The sequence below is a fragment of the Dermochelys coriacea genome, chromosome 11 (genome assembly GCF_009764565.3).
Source record: "Dermochelys coriacea isolate rDerCor1 chromosome 11, rDerCor1.pri.v4, whole genome shotgun sequence".
NCBI classification, from domain to species: Eukaryota; Metazoa; Chordata; order Testudines; family Dermochelyidae; genus Dermochelys; species Dermochelys coriacea.
Window position 1 is genome coordinate 4,374,066 of NC_050078.2, and position 18,116 is coordinate 4,392,181.

The window sequence follows — 18,116 nt, forward strand, 5'->3', positions numbered from 1 at the left end:
CTATGTCACAATTGTCATGGTATCCCATTATAACCTGCCTAGGCTTTTCTTTAGAGCTCTTATGAAAAGATGTACAACACACTGATTCGTTCAACTAATAGAACTGCAGCACGCAAATTAACCGGAGTGGAATGGTGCTGATTGATTGAGCTACTTCTGATGTTAGTGTCATTAAGAATGACCTATCCAGGACCATAACAAATAGATACAGCATTTGCTATCAGTGCCTCCATAATATAATCTACAGCTAAGCAGATTCACATCTATAGCATGGCAGGCCAGATATGATTTTGTACAGAAGAGAAAAAAGGATTCCATTCCACTACACCCTTTTTATTGACAAAGGAATGGTACAGATTTTCAGACACTGGAGAAGGAAGGTATGAACCATGGTAACAGGCAGAAGCTTCTACTGGTCTTTCAATTCCTTCAGTCTTCTGATGGCAGATTTGACTGTCACTGCAGAGGTAGTGCTGGAAGAAAAAACAGAGTGTCACTCCTACAATGAAGCAACCAGCAACGCTCATCAATTGCACTCCCTGTGCACTCAGTTTATCAGCTGAAGTGAAGTGTTTATATCTTAGTCCAAATCCACTTTAATATCTCATGACCCTGAGAACGCAGATCTGAGTCTGAGGTGTAGGCAGTTATATTTCTTATATCTCAACCTGAACTGTGCTCTAGAGACATCAGACAATAACTAAAGGATTATCACATTTTAGCATCGGTGGTCCTAGCTCCCCCAAAGCACTAATAATTCTGAATTTGATGAGTCTGAGGTTAAATTTAAAAAATCCAAACATGTTCAGGTATGAAGTGTACAGTTAAAACACCCAAACAATCTGAACTCTGCCCTGCAGTGAGGCCAAAAAGGGAAAAAAAAAAAAGAAACCTAATATTTTGTTCTAAGGCAGTGGACCCCAAACTTTTTAACCTCGCATCCCTCCCTTACCTCTGTCCGCCCTCCTGCCCCCACCCCAGAGCAAGGACTACGGCTCTGGGAGAGGGGGAAGTAGACGGGGTAAGGGCTCCGAGGCTGGGGCCACAGTTGGGAATGGGTTGGCAGCCGGGTCAGAGCGGAGCTGGGTGGTGCTCCCTCCTTGCCCAGTCAAACATTCCTCCACACCCCATTAGGGGTTGCGCCCCACAGTTTGGGGACCTCTGTATTAAGGTCATGTCTACACAAAAGTTGAACCACTAACTATACTGCTATAGTTAAAGCAGTAAAACATTACGAGTGTGTATGCAGTTGTAACGGTGCAAATGTGCTTTATACCTGAGACCTGTACAGCTATCTTTGTAGGGAAGGAGTACAAGCCATACGGGTAAGGCTCCTCCACTGCACAAGTTGTGACAATTTACTATTTTGATTAATGGTGTGATATTTCTACCAATAGTTAAATACTGGTATAAAACTGTATGTAGACAAAGCCATGATCATACAGTAGTTGGGGAACTCGAAGCTCAGGCAGTATGCACAGCCCCGGAAGATTCCTAATTTAAAAATCCTGATTGAACAAATACCGTGAGGAAGGCCATCATGCTACATCACTGAGACTGTTTGCCATCATTTATACAACTCAGTGAATAAAAGGAACTGTTCATGAACATTTAGATCCTACTTATAACTGGTGTCAAACATACATATACGCACAACATACTGCAATATTCTCAATATTTAAACCTTTTGCTCCCATGGCTGCAGATAAAGAAGGGAAGGAAGGATGGCAGTGATATGAACACTATGACAGAGACAGCCAGTCTGAAATTCTTAGGACCTCCATATGAAAGGGGAAAAGTTCAAGGCTGGTGTTAAGACTGGGGCAGAATTAAGATAGTATGGGGACCTTAAACTATGTATTATCATACTTTCAGATGTTAGGATTTCTTTTAAGTTTAAAAACTTAATTGAAATTCCAGGGCTTCCAATATTTTTTAAACTAACTATGACTCAAATAACTTTGTTCCGTTAAGATCAGAGAAGACCGTGAGGAACTCCAGGGGGACTTAACAAAAGTGGGGAAAGAGCAGCACAACACACAAGATTCAATAGTCACAAAAGCGAGCTAATTACACGCTGAACAGAATATGAACTTCTCATACTCTGAATTAACTGTAACCATCCAGGGAAAAAGCCTGGGTTTCACTACAGCTAGTTCAAGGAAGAGACCTGCTTAAATAAGCGGCAGTCATCAGAAAAGCAACAAAAATGTTGAACTTTGCTTCAACTACCAGACAACAGAGCCAGTTATTATTTGTTTCCTTACTTATAGGTCCAGGCACCACCAGCTACTGTCTTCATACAGGATCCACAATGCCAGATACCTACAGCTTTCCTCTTCATTTTGGTCTGTAACACAAAGTATTTATACACTTTCAGTTGAAGAAACCAAGAAATCTAGACATCTTTGTTCAGTAAAAACACATGACCGTTCAGCATTAATCCAAAAACACCACAATGGAACTAGGATATAAATGTCAAGGTTTTCACAACAGCAACATTTGCAACCAGGACCAGAAGAAATATGAAGACATCAGACTTTCCACAGGTTTCTTGACAAAGGCCAAAGAACTTTGGTAATGGCATTTACTTGGGCAGATAGAAACTAAAGCCAGTTCAGCTCCTCTGCTTTATTCTTCAGTTTGGGGGGAAAAAACAGCTGCAGGGTTTTGTTTATATAGTATTTATAACAGTGATAACTGTCTATCTATAGCTAGTCATTTACTCTACAAGTTGTTTTAGCTTAAGAAAGCCGTTTTAATATTGTGTTCTGCTCATATGGTTGTAAAACTATTTTAGCTTTAACTGATATACAAGCCTATAGTGTAGGAAAAGTGCTCCAGTATCAATCCAACTCTGAATGGACAGATACCTACATCATAAAAAGCCACTACTGTAACTGGAACCTTTATTGGAGTCTCAACAAAAAAACAAGATTGAATGGGTCTGGGATACTAAACTGCTCTCGCTCTTAGAACTGCTTCCTCCAGGTGAAGGCTGAAACATATTGGTGGGACAGCTTGCAGCTCCCATGCGGTATCTATTCAATGCCTTCAAAGCTATCAAATGGGCACATCTCATAAGCACTAAGTTCACACAAAGAAAGACCTCAGCTTTCTATTAGCTTTTAAAGTCCAACACTTAAGCTTGCGTACCTATAGCTAACTACCTAAATCCATAGTCAAAAACATTAAAGGTAGAAATCATTAATAAGCATGGGTGCTCAACACACCTGAATATGAGGCCACTTTAACTGCAGGCATCTGAATCTGAAAATTCTGGCTAAATTACTAGGGCAAAGAGTGAGTGGCCTTTCAAATTTCTGAGACCTGAACTCAAAACTTTTTTGTCACATACAAGATCTACTCCTGGGGGGAATTCTATGCCATTGCACGTGCATAATTAATGAACTGTGCATATTTTTAATTTTTTTGCTCAGAAAAAAGCTTCTGCTGGAAAGTTGATGCAGTAACGCCTTTTGCTAACCAGAGGGCACTTTGGCACTTGAACAGAGCTGCAGTTCCCAGCGGTTAGGGATGAGAAAGAGCCAGTCTTCTTCACAGCACCTGTTGGGCCAGGTCAGGAGACACGATGAGACAGACAGCATGGGGCTGCTGGGAGGGTGAAGGGGTGTCAGTCAGGGACTCATAAGGGCTAGTGGGGGAGGACATACTGGGCCAAGGGCTGAATGGGTGAGGAGGCACAGGGCCACCTGGGGATGGGGGAGCTGGACCACATATGGATGGGGATGGGGGAGGGGGTACAGGGCCACCTGGGGATGGGGTATCTGATTGGGGATGAAGGGACACATGGGCCTGACTGAATGGGAAAGGCTAGGGGTCAGCCAGGGTCTGCATGGTGGAAGCTCCCTAACAATCCCTCCCCTCTCCCTGCAAAACACCTGTTCCATACTTTTCCCACCCATACCCAACAACCCTCCATGTTCACACCCAAACTCCTTCCCAGCAATTACTTCCCTGTCCCTCAGCTCCTCCATTACCCCGAATCCCCCAAGTCTTTGCACTGCTTCCGAGGGTGTGGGAAATATGGTTCTGTATTGTAGTTTAAATGAATTATTACTCTGAGTTCTGTATTAATATGCCTAGAAAGGAATCTATTTGTCAAAAAACATTTCCTGAATATTTTTTTTGTTTGTATTGTTGCAGACATACTTGCTGACAGGTATTTTGAAATAAATGACCAAAAATAATTGGAACTAGTGTGATTATTTTCAAATTCTACAAAATTCTGCATATTTTATTGTCAAAATAACACAATATAATGTGTGCAGAACTTTTAATTTTTTGGCGCAGAATTCCCCAAGGAGTAAAGATCAATTAGATGGTTTCATGCCTCCTCCCCAAAATATATAATGCACACAACTGGCAGTCTCACTCAAGCGATCCAGATTGGAAACACTTGAGAATTATTGGGCAAAACAAATTAATACCATGTTTAAATTAATAACCAAATTAATAACCAGTGATACATGACAAGTGTATAATTTTACCTTATGACCCTTTATTTGATGCCTAACATTTTCTACCCATTAGCATCACCATTTAGTGTAGCGAAAACCACTTGAGATCACATTAACTGAATTACCACCAAAATATGTAACTTGAAACGTGGTAAATTTTTATTTTGAGGTAATATGAAAAAGTAGGAGAGGGAGGGATTTTGCAAGGTATAACTTCACACCTCTGAAAGTTGTGGATTAATCAAATCATGCTTAGGCAGACAGTAATTAACCTGTTATATATTATGAAGTAGAGAAATTCGAAGCAGCAGTCCCATTTGTAAATTTCATCACTATAAGACTTTGAGAACTTGCTGGGGGTGAATCAGAGAGGGCTCTTACCTTGCCACAGAAGGAGCAGGTATACTTGGCATGCTGGCTAATTTCAATTTTCTTTACCATTTTCCTGAGGGATGCACCATAACGGGTACCATATTTACCCACAATCCCAACTTTCTTGGTGCGCTTAGCCTGTCAGGATATAAATCACCATATACATTAGCTTAATTAAAACCAGAGACTGTTTAGCAGTTTATTTAACAGCAGCCAAAGAATTATAGCAAAGTTATTTGCACACCGCTTGAATCTATTTTCATTAATTATGTAACAGTATTTTTTAAACTATAGTTTCCACCAAAATCCCGTATAAAATAAAGTTGTACTGCACTGCAGCTAATTAAAATACGTTGGAAATTCAAGCCTATACGAATTATTCCATAGCCACAGCTCCATGAGTACTGCTCTGGTATACAGCGTTTTTAGGATCACAAAATGTGCAATCACTGCGTACAGGCACATCCGTGTACCTGAATGCAGTCATAGACGGGACTGGGGCCTAAATGAGGATTTCATCATTGCATATCTACAGAGCCTTTCACCAGATAGTCTCAGGATCACACTGACAAATTAAGTCTTGCAAAACTAAATACTTTTATCCCCATGTCAAAAACAGGGAGAAAACGAGACAAAGATTAAATGACTTGCTCAAATTCACATAGCAAGTGAGGGTTGACCAGCCTTGCCATTGCCCATCATCTCAAGTTTAAACTTCAAGCCCTTACCCACATCTGAGGTCTCTTCTCTCTCTACACCCATTCCTCATCAATGCAATCGTGCTAGCTTTGATTCCTGTGTAAACCCATTGTTTCATGTTCTCTGTGTGTGTATATCAATCTCCCCTCTGTTTTTTCCACCAAATGCATCCGATGAAGTGAGCTGTAGCTCACGAAAGCTTATGCTCTAATACATTTGTTAGTCTCTAAGGTGCCACAAGTCCTCCTTTTCTTCTGCAACAGTCTTATGCCATTTTTACTGCCCCGGGCTCAGCATGACATCCCAAACCTTAGTACATCAGGGCCCAAGCTCTCTCATTCAAAGCTCTCCTGGAGACCGACCCTCTTTTCCTCTACGAGGCCCACAGAACATGAGTGGGAATCAGAAGACGGAGAGAGGAATGTTATTCTCTCCCCTAGCTCTCCCAAGACTACCCGTTCCTGCCCCTCTTCCAGACCCTAAACCCCACAGAAAGGGAACAGCCTTGAGAGCAGGGCCTTGTACCTTGGGAAGCTCACGGCCAGAGCGCAATACAAATGAGCCCACAGCAAAGCGGGGAGCAGCACCCCTTGTTTCCTGGCTCTCAGCGTCCCCCCCCCACCCCGATCACCGGCCAGCCAGGCTTGGAGAAACACACCGCTGCAGGCTTAACCACCCGCCACCCCGATTCCAGCAGAGGGGTACCGCCCAGCAACGGGGCGGGGACGGGGGTACAGGGAACGCCCTAGCCCCGCATGGGCCTGCAGTTAAAGGAAAGCACCCGCCTCCCCACCCCAAGACTCGCTCCCCCCCCCTCCCCCCACGCCCGGGTCTCACCCCTGCCCCTCCCCCTTCAAGGCCCGGCTTCCCCGACTAGAGGCCCGCTCCCTCCAAGGCCCCCGGCTCCGTCCACCACCGCCCGCTCCCACCCAGGGTAATCAGGCTCTGGCTGCCCCCGCCCCCCGCCAATAGCCGGCGGGCCGGGGAGCGCAGGCCCCGCGGCACCAGCTCCGGCCTCCGCCGGCGCGGGCGAGGCGGCCAGCAGGGCGGATGGCGGCGGATGGAGCCGGCAGAGGGAAGCCGGCGGGCCGCTCAGCGCCACTCACCATCTTCCTGCCGGGCCGGGACGCAAAGAAGGAGGGACTTCCTGCGCGTGCGCGATAGCCTGGCCCTCGCCGGAAGGAAGGAGGGCTCAAACCACAGGGAGGACGGGACTCGGAGCGGGCCTGTCTGCCCTCGGGGGGTGTGCGACTCTATCGTCGCCTTTGCTGCACCCTGTGGGTCTCCGCCGCAGAGATAGCGCTTAGCCCGGGTGCCTGGGAGTGGATGAGGGACGGTGGGGCCAGAAATGAGGGGGTCAGGGTGCAGGAGGGGGCTCAGGGCTTGTGCAGGCGATTGGGGTGTGGGAGGGGGTGCAGGAGCTGGGGTGGGGCCAGAAATGAGGGGTTCAGGGTGCAGGAGGGGCTCAGGGCTTGTGCAGGGGGTGGGGGTGCGGGCTCTGGGGTGGGGCCAGAAATGAGGGGTTCAGGGTGCGGGAGGGGCTCAGGGCTTGTGCAGGGGGTTGGGGTGTGGGAGAGGGTGCAGGAGCTGGGGTGGGGCCAGAAATGAGGGGTTCAGGGTGCAGGAGAGGGCTCAGGGCTTGTGCAGGGGGTTGGGGTGTGGGAGAGGGTGCAGGAGCTGGGGTGGGGCCAGAAATGAGGGGTTCAGGGTGCAGGAGGGGGCTCAGGGCTTGTGCAGGCGGTTGGGGTGTGTGAGGGGGTGCAGGAGCTGGGGTGGGGCCAGAAATGAGGGGTTCAGGGTGCAGGAGGGGCTCAGGGCTTGTGCAGGGGGTTGGGGTGTGGGAGAGGGTGCAGGAGCTGGGGTGGGGCCAGAAATGAGGGGTTCAGGGTGCAGGAGAGGGCTCAGGGCTTGTGCAGGGGGTTGGGGTGTGGGAGAGGGTGCAGGAGCTGGGGTGGGGCCAGAAATGAGGGGTTCAGGGTGCAGGAGGGGGCTCAGGGCTTGTGCAGGCGGTTGGGGTGTGGGAGGGGGTGCAGGAGCTGGGGTGGGGCCAGAAATGAGGGGTTCAGGGTGCAGGAGGGGGCTCAGGGCTTGTGCAGGCGGTTGGGGTGTGGGAGGGGGTGCAGGAGCTGGGGTGGGGCCAGAAATGAGGGGTTCAGGGTGCAGGAGAGGGCTCAGGGCTTGTGCAGGGGGTGGGGGTGTGGGCTCTGGGGTGGCGCCAGAAATGAGGGGTTCAGGGTGCGGGAGGGGCTCAGGGCTTGTGCAGGGGGTTGGGGTGTGGGAGAGGGTGCAGGAGCTGGGGTGGGGCCAGAAATGAGGGGTTCAGGGTGCAGGAGGGGGCTCAGGGCTTGTGCAGGCGGTTGGGGTGTGGGAGGGGGTGCAGGAGCTAGGGTGGGGCCAGAAATGAGGGGTTCAGGGTGCAGGAGAGGGCTCAGGGCTTGTGCAGGGGGTTGGGGTGTGGGAGAGGGTGCAGGAGCTGGGGTGGGGCCAGAAATGAGGGGTTCAGGGTGCGGGAGGGGCTCAGGGCTTGTGCAGGGGGTTGGGGTGTGGGAGAGGGTGCAGGAGCTGGGGTGGGGCCAGAAATGAGGGGTTCAGGGTGCAGGAGAGGGCTCAGGGCTTGTGCAGGGGGTTGGGGTGTGGGAGAGGGTGCAGGAGCTGGGGTGGGGCCAGAAATGAGGGGTTCAGGGTGCAGGAGGGGGCTCAGGGCTTGTGCAGGCGGTTGGGGTGTGTGAGGGGGTGCAGGAGCTGGGGTGGGGCCAGAAATGAGGGGTTCAGGGTGCAGGAGGGGCTCAGGGCTTGTGCAGGGGGTGGGGGTGCGGGCTCTGGGGTGGGGCCAGAAATGAGGGGTTCAGGGTGCGGGAGGGGCTCAGGGCTTGTGCAGGGGGTTGGGGTGTGGGAGAGGGTGCAGGAGCTGGGGTGGGGCCAGAAATGAGGGGTTCAGGGTGCAGGAGAGGGCTCAGGGCTTGTGCAGGGGGTTGGGGTGTGGGAGAGGGTGCAGGAGCTGGGGTGGGGCCAGAAATGAGGGGCTCAGGGTGCAGGAGGGGGCTCAGGGCTTGTGCAGGCGGTTGGGGTGTGGGAGGGGGTGCAGGAGCTGGGGTGGGGCCAGAAATGAGGGGTTCAGGGTGCAGGAGGGGGCTCAGGGCTTGTGCAGGCGGTTGGGGTGTGGGAGGGGGTGCGGGCTCTGGGGTGGGGCCAGAAATGAGGGGTTCAGGGTGCAGGAGAGGGCTCAGGGCTTGTGCAGGGGGTGGGGGTGTGGGCTCTGGGGTGGCGCCAGAAATGAGGGGTTCAGGGTGCGGGAGGGGCTCAGGGCTTGTGCAGGGGGTTGGGGTGTGGGAGAGGGTGCAGGAGCTGGGGTGGGGCCAGAAATGAGGGGTTCAGGGTGCAGGAGGGGGCTCAGGGCTTGTGCAGGCGGTTGGGGTGTGGGAGGGGGTGCAGGAGCTAGGGTGGGGCCAGAAATGAGGGGTTCAGGGTGCAGGAGAGGGCTCAGGGCTTGTGCAGGGGGTGGGGGTGCGGGCTCTGGGGTGGGGCCAGAAATGAGGGGTTCAGGGTGCGGGAGGGGCTCAGGGCTTGTGCAGGGGGTTGGGGTGTGGGAGAGGATGCAGGAGCTGGGGTGGGGCCAGAAATGAGGGGTTCAGGGTGCAGGAGGGGGCTCAGGGCTTGTGCAGGCGGTTGGGGTGTGGGAGGGGGTGCGGGCTCTGGGGTGGGGCCAGAAATGAGGGGTTTAGGGTGCAGGAGGGGGCTCAGGGCTTGTGCAGGGGTTGGGAGTGCGGGCTCGGGGGTGGGGCCAGAAATGAGGGGTTCAGGGTGCAGGAGGGGGCTCGGGGCTTGTGCAGGCGGTTGGGGTGTGGGAGGGGGTGCAGGCTCTGGGGTGGAGCCAGAAATGAGGGGTTCAGGGTGGGGGAGGGGGTCAGAGCTTGTGCAGGGGGTTGGGGTGGGGCCAGAAATGAGGGGTTCAGGGTGCAGGAGAGGGCTCAGGGCTTGTGCAGGGGGTGGGGGTGCGGGCTCTGGGGTGGGGCCAGAAATGAGGGGTTCAGGGTGCGGGAGGGGCTCAGGGCTTGTGCAGGGGGTTGGGGTGTGGGAGAGGGTGCAGGAGCTGGGGTGGGGCCAGAAATGAGGGGTTCAGGGTGTGGGAGGGGGCTTAGGGCTGGGGCAGGTTCTTGGGGGTGCGGGCTCCAGCCGGGCGACTCCTAGAAGCGGCCAGCATGTCCAGTTCCTAGGCGGAAGGGCCAGAGGGCTCTGCCCACTGCCCGTGCCCATGGGCACCACCCCTGCAGCTCCCGTTGGCCATGGTTCCCGGCCAATGGGAGCTGTGGAGTCAGGGCAGGGGCAGCAGGCAGAGTCCCCGTGGCCACTCCTGCACCTATGAGCAGGACATGCCAGCTGCTTCCAGGAGCCACTTGGAGGCAGGGAGTCTGCCTCAGTCCCGCTGCACTGGCGACCGGACTTTTAGCGGTCGGAGCCACCAGCGTCCCTTTTTGACTGGGCATTCTGGTCGAAAACCAGACACTTGACAACCGTACCTCCCCTACACACACTAGGCAAGTGACAAAAATACAGTAGTTGGTGGAATCACGGAACTGTATTTATTTACAAAGGAAGTCCCTATGTAGAATCCATTGCTGAATATTGTGGTTCTATGGGGGTGGGAGGCCCATCTGTGATGGTTTAATAACAGCACACTGGGGAATGGGGTGGATGGGTGAAGGACACGTGAGCACTAGTGTACTCCATAGAAGCCAAGTGTTAGGCACATGCATCTAGCCAGCTTCTCTGCTCCCACTAAACAGTAGCAATATCAGTCATAAGGAAGCAAGGAATTTTGACAGATTTCAGAGTAGCAGCCGTGTTAGTCTGTATTCGCAAAAAGAAAAGGAGGACTTGTGGCACCTTAGAGACTAACAAATTTATTAGAGCATAAGCTTTCGTGAGCTACAGCTCACTTCATCGGATGCATTTGGTGGAAAAAACAGAGGAGAGATTTATATACACACACAGAGAACATGAAACAATGGGTTTATCATACACACTGTAAGGAGAGTGATCACTTAAGATAAGCCATCACCAGCAGCAGGGGGGGGGAAGGAGGAAAACCTTTCATGGTGACAAGCAAGGTAGGCTAATTCCAGCAGTTAACAAGAATATCAGAGGTTTCAGAGTAGCAGCCGTGTTAGTCTGTATTCGCAAAAAGAAAAGGAGTACTTGTGGCACCTTAGAGACTAACAAATTTATTAGAGCATAAGCTTTCGTGAGCTACAGCTCACTTCATCGGTTCTTTATGAGAGTATCCAGTTTTGAGAGCTCATTCTTAATCTTTCCCTGTTTGCTGTAGAGGATGTAGCTCACGAAAGCTTATGCTCTAATAAATTTGTTAGTCTCTAAGGTGCCACAAGTACTCCTTTTCTTTTTAAGAATATCAGAGGAACAGTGGGGGGTGGGGTGGGAGGGAGAAATACCATGGGGAAATAGTTTTACTTTGTGTAATGACTCATCCATTCCCAGTCTCTATTCAAGCCTAAGTTAATTGTATCCAGTTTGCAAATTAATTCCAATTCAGCAGTCTCTCGTTGGAGTCTGTTTTTGAAGCTTTTTTGTTGAAGGATAGCCACTCTTAGGTCTGTGATCGAGTGACCAGAGAGATTGAAGTGTTCTCCAACTGGTTTTTGAATGTTATAATTCTTGACGTCTGATTTGTGTCCATTCATTCTTTTACGTAGAGACTGTCCAGTTTGGCCAATGTACATGGCAGAGGGGCATTGCTGGCACATGATGGCATATATCACATTGGTAGATGCGCAGGTGAACGAGCCTCTGATAGTGTGGCTGATGTGATTAGGCCCTATGATGGTATCCCCTGAATAGATATGTGGACAGAGTTGGCAACGGGCTTTGTTGCAAGGATAGGTTCCTGGGTTAGTGGTTCTGTTGTGTGGTGTGTGGTTGCTGGTGAGTATTTGCTTCAGATTGGGGGGCTGTCTGTAAGCAAGGACTGGTCTGTCTCCCAAGATCTGAGAGAGCGATGGCTCGTCCTTCAGGATAGGTTGTAGATCCTTGATGATGCGTTGGAGAGGTTTTAGTTGGGGGCTGAAGGTGATGGCTAGTGGCGTTCTGTTGTTTTCTTTGTTGGGCCTGTCCTGTAGTAGGTGACTTCTGGGTACTCTTCTGGCTCTGTCAATCTGTTTCTTCACTTCAGCAGGTGGGTATTGTAGTTGTAGGAATGCATGATAGAGATCTTGTAGGTGTTTGTCTCTGTCTGAGGGGTTGGAGCAAATGCGGTTATATCGTAGCGCTTGGCTGTAGACAATGGATCGAGTGGTATGATCTGGATGAAAGCTAGAGGCATGTAGGTAGGAATAGCGGTCAGTAGGTTTCCGATATAGGGTGGTGTTTATGTGACCATCGCTTATTAGCACCGTAGTGTCCAGGAAGTGGATCTCTTGTGTGGACTGGTCCAGGCTGAGGTTGATGGTGGGATGGAAATTGTTGAAATCATGGTGGAATTCCTCAAGAGCTTCTTTTCCATGGGTCCAGATGATGAAGATGTCATCCATGTAGCGCAAGTAGAGTAGGGGCATTAGGGGACGAGAGCTGAGGAAGCGTTGTTCTAAGTCAGCCATAAAAATGTTGGCATACTGTGGGGCCATGTGGGTACCCATCGCAGTGCCGCTGATTTGAAGGTATACATTGTCACCAAATGTGAAATAGTTATGGGTCAGGACAAAGTCACAAAGTTCAGCCACCAGGTTAGCCGTGACAGTATTGGGGATACTGTTCCTGACGGCTTGTAGTCCATCTTTGTGTGGAATGTTGGTGTAGAGGCTTCTACATCCATAGTGACCAGGATGGTGTTTTTAGGAAGATCACCAATGGAGTCTACATAGCCAGACAATCCTGCTGTCAGGATTACTAGGCAGCTCTCCAACACCACTTTCTACAAGCCATTACCGTCTGATCCCACTGAGAGTTACCAAAAGAAACTACAGCATTTGCTCAAGAAACTCCCTGAAAAAGCACAAGAACAAATCCGCACAGACACACCCCTGGAGCCCCGACCTGGGGTATTCTATCTGCTACCCAAGATCCATAAACCTGGAAATCCTGGACGCCCCATCATCTCAGGCATTGGCACCCTGACAGCAGGATTGTCTGGCTATGTAGACTCCCTCCTCAGGCCCTTCGTTACCAGCACTCCCAGCTATCTTCGAGACATCACTGACTTCCTGAGGAAACTACAGTCCATTGGTGATCTTCCTAAAAACACCATCCTAGCCACTATGGATACATCAGATCCTATTTATAAAGGAGATTAGCTATATGCATGGAAGACAAGAGGATGGATGATAGGCTATTAAGAAAGAACAAAAGGAAAAGGTGAACGGTAGAGTTCAAATAAGACCATTCAACAGGAGATGGGTTCATTCCCAGCAATGATGTTACATCGTGAATAAATTTAGCCTAATTATACAACTATAATCAAAATCTAGGTGGAGTTAAGAGTACAGGATATAACATTTACAGCAGGTATAGTTGATGAAAAGATGTTTAAATATTTCTTTCTTAACCTAACAAAAGGTAAGGGGAAAAAAATCAGTATATGCAACTAGTATCACAGAAGCGAAGTTCTGCTTTCATGCTACTCTGTCGACGATCACAGGGTTCAATTGCTGCAAAGCTACCTATGACGCTCTTTCAGAATTACCTTCCCTCACTGAGTTTGAGTCCCACGCAAAGCATTCAGTCATTCTTTTTAGTCTTACGCAGTTTAATTCTGTAAATCTGTCCTGTGATAATAGGGTTATCTAAAGCCTTCCAACTCACAAAATGGAATTTATTTGCAGCTTGAGTTGGAACGATCCATCATTTGGAAAATATTGTAGAAATGTATTCATGCAGGGATACAGCAAATATCCAGGCAGTAAAATTGATCTATATCACCATGGATTTTATTGGATTGGAGATTTAGCCACAGAATGCAGATTTCTGACTTCATATCCAAAGAGCCCATAAAAAGAAAATGGATAGAGTGGTTAGCTGGTTTTATTTTTAAGAAAAATCAAAGAACACAGTAGATACTAGAATAATAAAAAGGGAACAGCAAACTTGTAGTTTTAAGAGAGAAAAAGTCAATGATAATTTATAACAACTCATGTTACCCCTCCCTCTTCCTCAAAACCAGATTTTTTAAAAACAAACATTCAGTGCCGTTGAATTCTGTCAATACTCATAATAGGATAATCCTATTTGTTTTAATTAAGTAATGATAGTGATCTGGATCATCTCATAAACTGGGTGCAAGCAAACAATGAGTTTTCTCCCCTGCTGGCCTCCCTCTTCTCCCCCCTCACCAAAACCCCCCTACAAAAACGCAGGCCATATTTACATGCTGGAGGACTCTACCCTAGGAAGCAGTGACTTTGAAAAGGACTCGGGTATCCGGGTGGATAATCAGATGAGCAAGAGTTCCCAGTGCAAAGCTGTTGGCAAAAGGACTAATGTGATCCTTGGATGCATACACCGGGGAATCTCAAGTAGGAGTCAGGATTATATTACCTCAGTATTTGACACTAGAGCAACCATTGCAGGAATACTGTGTCCAGTTCTGGTTTCCACAATTCAAGAAGGATGTTGATACATTGGAGAGGGGTCAGAGAAGAGCCATGAGAACGATTAAAAGATTAGAAGACATGCCCTATAGTGATAGACTCCAAGAGCTCAACCTGTTAGTTTAACAAAGAGAAACCTAAGGGGTGACTTAATCACAGTCTATGTGTATTAGGGATGTACCCACTGAAGGTACCTATTGAAACTATTAAAATATCAGTTAACCATTTAACCGTTTAATGTTTTACATCCCTAGTTGGTACCCTGTCAACACCCTGTTCTGCACACTGTCATGGCAATGGGAGATAGTGGGGGAGGGAGAGACCATCACGTGATCTGGGAGTGTTAAGGTGAAGGGGAGAACCTGTCTGTGGCCGGGAGGTGTCATGGTGACACCAGTCTCCCCGTCACGTGACCCGGTCTCCCTTGGTGCATCGTGGGACTTTGGCTAGTTCTGGTCACATCCCCCTTGCTGCCCAGCTCCCTGGCCACCCCAAGGGCCAGGAGGCGGTGAGACCCACCTAGTAGCAGCCAGACATAGTGCCCAGCACCACCTGCCCCCTCAGCCCACCATGCCTGCATGGTAGGAGTCTGAACGATGTCTGGAGCTTGGTAGAGTCCCCTGGGGGAGCAAGAGGTCTCACAGGGGGCCGAGGCAGTGGGGGGCAGTGACTGCTCCCCAGGCAGTGGGTTCGTATCTGTGGGGAAGGGGGATGTGCCTGGTGGGGAGCGAGGCACCCAGCCCTGGGAGCCAGCGTTGATAGCCTGAGAGCACACAGTGTTCCATCCACCCCCAGTCACCGCTGTTCCAGGCTCCCGAGCCATCGCCGTGCAAGGACAGCTCAGCTCATCCTGCCCTGGGTGCTGCCGCTGAGCGGGGAGAGGGATATGGATAGGGAAGAGGCAGATTTGTTAGTGCACATGGTGTGCTCAGCTGTGGGGGCAGGGAGTGCAATGAGGTTGGGGGAATGACAGCACAAGTAGGGATGGAAAATGTCACAAAATTATTTTACCAATCTGTTTTAAACATTAACTACAATATATTAACAGTAAGACTAATACTTATTGGTTAACCGGTTAATATTTTACATCCCTACTATGTACCTACATGGGGAACACAAATTTAATAATAACAGGCTCTTTAATCTAGCAGACAAAAAGTATAACAAGGTTCAATGGCTGAAAGCTGAAGTTAGACAATTTACCAAGGTTTGTGGTGGACTCTCCATCATTGGAAGTTTTTCAATTGAGTTTGGATATTTTTCTAAAAGAGATGCTGTAGTTCAAACAGGAATTCAGAGAAACCCTATGATCTGTGTCATCTAGGAAGTCACACTTTATAATCTACAAATCTATGTGATTTGGTTTTATAATCTATGATTCTATATAATCTGATTAGTTTGATGACAATATGCAATACAGAATTCTTAAAAGTTTTTATATTCAAAGCCATCAACTGCTCATAATTTCTGAAAGTACTTAGAGGGAAGAAAGTCTAGCCAAACTTCCACAAAGTCTGCTTTATTAATACACATGGCAAATATGTAATAATAACACTAACTTCCCAGCATACACAAGAGCTGGAGCTTGGGACATCTCCCCTAACCCTCCAATGACATTTTCATAGAAGTGAAAGGGTTTTTTCCTCCTTTCATAAGAACCTTGTACAATTTGACATTTTGTCCTAAAACCTGGACTACGTATGGACCCAAACACATATTTAACACCCAACAAGAATTCAACAGGAGCCTGGAACAGAACAAACAGACTTAAGAGATATAGCAATAGGACCGGAGTTGGGATCTTGAAATGGCATTTCTTCTGAGGGGCCATGAAGGGAATGCAGATGTGTATCAGCAGGTAAACAGTAATAATGAAATGTCGTTCCTAGGTGCAATCCCGATTTCAGGTTTAGTAATTTCAATATTCTCTGAATTTAAACTCATTAGAAATATTTTTGTTGTTGTTTAAATACTTTTTCTTATATTCTGAGGTATTAATAGGTACCCGCTATTCTGGGGTATTTGTTATACTTTATTATTATTTATATCACAGTTGCACCTAAATGCCCCAATCAGGATCAGCGCCCTGTTGTCGAGTACAGGCACGTGGTAAGAGACAATCCTAACCTGAAGAGCTTACAGTCTAACTAGAAAAAAAGACAAAACCAAGAGCGGGAGAAAGGAAATTATCCAATGTCATCCCCATTTTACAGATGAAGAATTGAGGACCAGAGTGATTAAGGGTCCCATTGAGTCAGTGGCTTTCCACTGGGATTTTCCATTGACCTCACTGGGTTTTGGACTAGACCCTAAGTGGCTTGTGCTCAAGGTCACACAGGGAGCTGAACCCTGAGATCTAGGACAGTACCATACCCATACAAACATCCTCCTCCTTCTACTTCAAAAAAGTTTCTCTTCTCCAATTCTTGCATTTTCCAGCTTTTTGCCTTTTTTTCTCCTGTTCGGTTTATTGTGGTTTAGCAAATGGGAATTCCTCTTAAAATAAAAGGGAAGCAACTAGACACAACCAAGAACTGAGGCCTTGGACTTTCTGGAATGCCCTGCTGCCAGTCTCCAACCACAACCAGGCGTACCATCTGTGAGTATGTCTATACTTGGAGCTTGGGGTGCAATTCCTGGCTTGAGGAGACGTACCCGCAGTAGCTCTCATCAAGCGGCAGTGCTAAAAATAGAATGTAGCCATGGCAACATGAGCGGCGGGATGGGCTAACTGCCTGAGAACATCCTCATTGGAGATCTTAGGCACGTACTTGGTGGCTACACGCTATTTGTAACGCACTAGCCCATTGAGAACTTGCACAGGTATTTCTCCTGGAGCTGGGACTCGCACCCCAGCTCCCACTGTAGACAGACCTTTTCTGATAGCCTGTTATACCCTCCAGGTTGTGTACCAGCAATGAGCTCCCTTGACCTAATGGCTAAAAGCACTTTTCTCCAGGGCTAGATTTTCTTTTCTTTTTAATATAGAAAAGGTAAAGTGAATTTCAAATGTTCTTGAAGAGTCTCAGAAACTCTGCAAAGATCAGGCTGAGATTTTATGAGTCCCATTACAGAGAGAGAGAGTACACCTCACGTCCTTTAATGGGATTGGAGATTTATCAGTGTGTAGATAAAAATAAATTGAGATTTTATGGGAGGCAAAATTCTCCAAAGACGCTTTCAGCAGATTTCTGAAAAATGCTATTTGCCGCTCCTCTCGCGTATGAGAGGAAGAGAATTGTTCTTCTGAAAAAGACAAGATTTGTGCATGAAGAATCTCCCCATCCTTCTCACCACTTCCTGCAGCCTACTGATAACAACCCTGTTTAAAATGGGTCCTGTGGGCAAGCGCCTGGTGTAAAGGGTTAGATGCAAGATGTTGAGAACAATTAGGGAGAGATGCCCAACAATGTAATCTAGTGGTGAGAGTAGCTAGACACAAACAGATGGCTGGGCAATGGTCAGAGTCTCCTACAGTAGGAATGACATTTGGCACTTTTGATCCAATGTCCACAGTTGGACTCTTCTTCCCTCTTGCTTACCACCTGCAAACTTTTAAATCTACTTCCTACCAACTGAAAACCTCTTTTGCACAGTCATAAATGAATGACTTAGACATTGTACCTGTTGTATATGAATCTTGTAGGCCATTTCCATGCTTATGTGATGGTATTTGCAGTCAATGATACAATAAAACCTTAATTAAGGAAAGCACTGTCATTGTCAATTTGTTCACTTGGCAGAAGACTCAAGCAACATAATGCTTTTACTATTGTCTGGTAACCATCTGCAGCTAAGCACCCTGTCTAAACAGCAGGGTTAACCCCTGGGAGTGAGAGGCAAAGTGTAAGAACGGTGTGTGTGTGTTCCCCTCCACCTTCTCCACATATGGTAACTGGAACATGTATCTAACTGGCATCTTGGCAAATTCATAAAATTGACCCCTATTCATTCTTACATTGCCCAC

General features: G+C 48.3%; 1 protein-coding gene and 1 long non-coding RNA gene across 3 annotated transcripts; one reads left to right on the forward strand and one right to left on the reverse strand.

Moving 5' to 3' along the window:
• Positions 1–317: 317 nt before the first annotated feature.
• On the reverse strand, positions 318–6,812 carry RPL37A (ribosomal protein L37a). 2 transcript variants are annotated; one of them, XM_038422809.2, is made up of 4 exons: positions 6,659–6,812; positions 4,863–4,991; positions 2,268–2,350; positions 318–473 (listed from the first exon to the last, which is right to left on the reverse strand). In XM_038422809.2, the coding sequence occupies exons 1-4, from the start codon at positions 6,659–6,661 to the stop codon at positions 410–412; spliced, it is 279 nt and encodes a 92-aa protein (XP_038278737.1). In that variant the 5' UTR covers positions 6,662–6,812; the 3' UTR covers positions 318–409. The 2 variants fall into 2 exon arrangements, with proteins under 2 accessions (XP_038278737.1, XP_038278736.1); XM_038422808.2 differs by lacking the exon at positions 6,659–6,812 and adding an exon at positions 5,582–5,604.
• Positions 6,745–16,299, forward strand: LOC122458043. The gene is made up of 2 exons (XR_006277859.1): positions 6,745–6,829; positions 16,203–16,299. It is a non-coding gene; the product is annotated as an uncharacterized LOC122458043 (long non-coding RNA).
• Positions 16,300–18,116: the final 1,817 nt, after the last annotated feature.

Excerpts from the sequence above, each read along its gene's own strand:
- RPL37A (XM_038422808.2), bottom strand. Across the intron at positions 2,351-4,862 it reads CCTGCTCCTTCTGTGGCAAG|ACCAAAATGAAGAGGAAAGC; the intron begins GTAAGAGCCCTC and ends TTTGTGTTACAG. Across the intron at positions 474-2,267 it reads GGTGGTGCCTGGACCTATAA|CACTACCTCTGCAGTGACAG; the intron begins GTAAGGAAACAA and ends TTTTTCTTCCAG.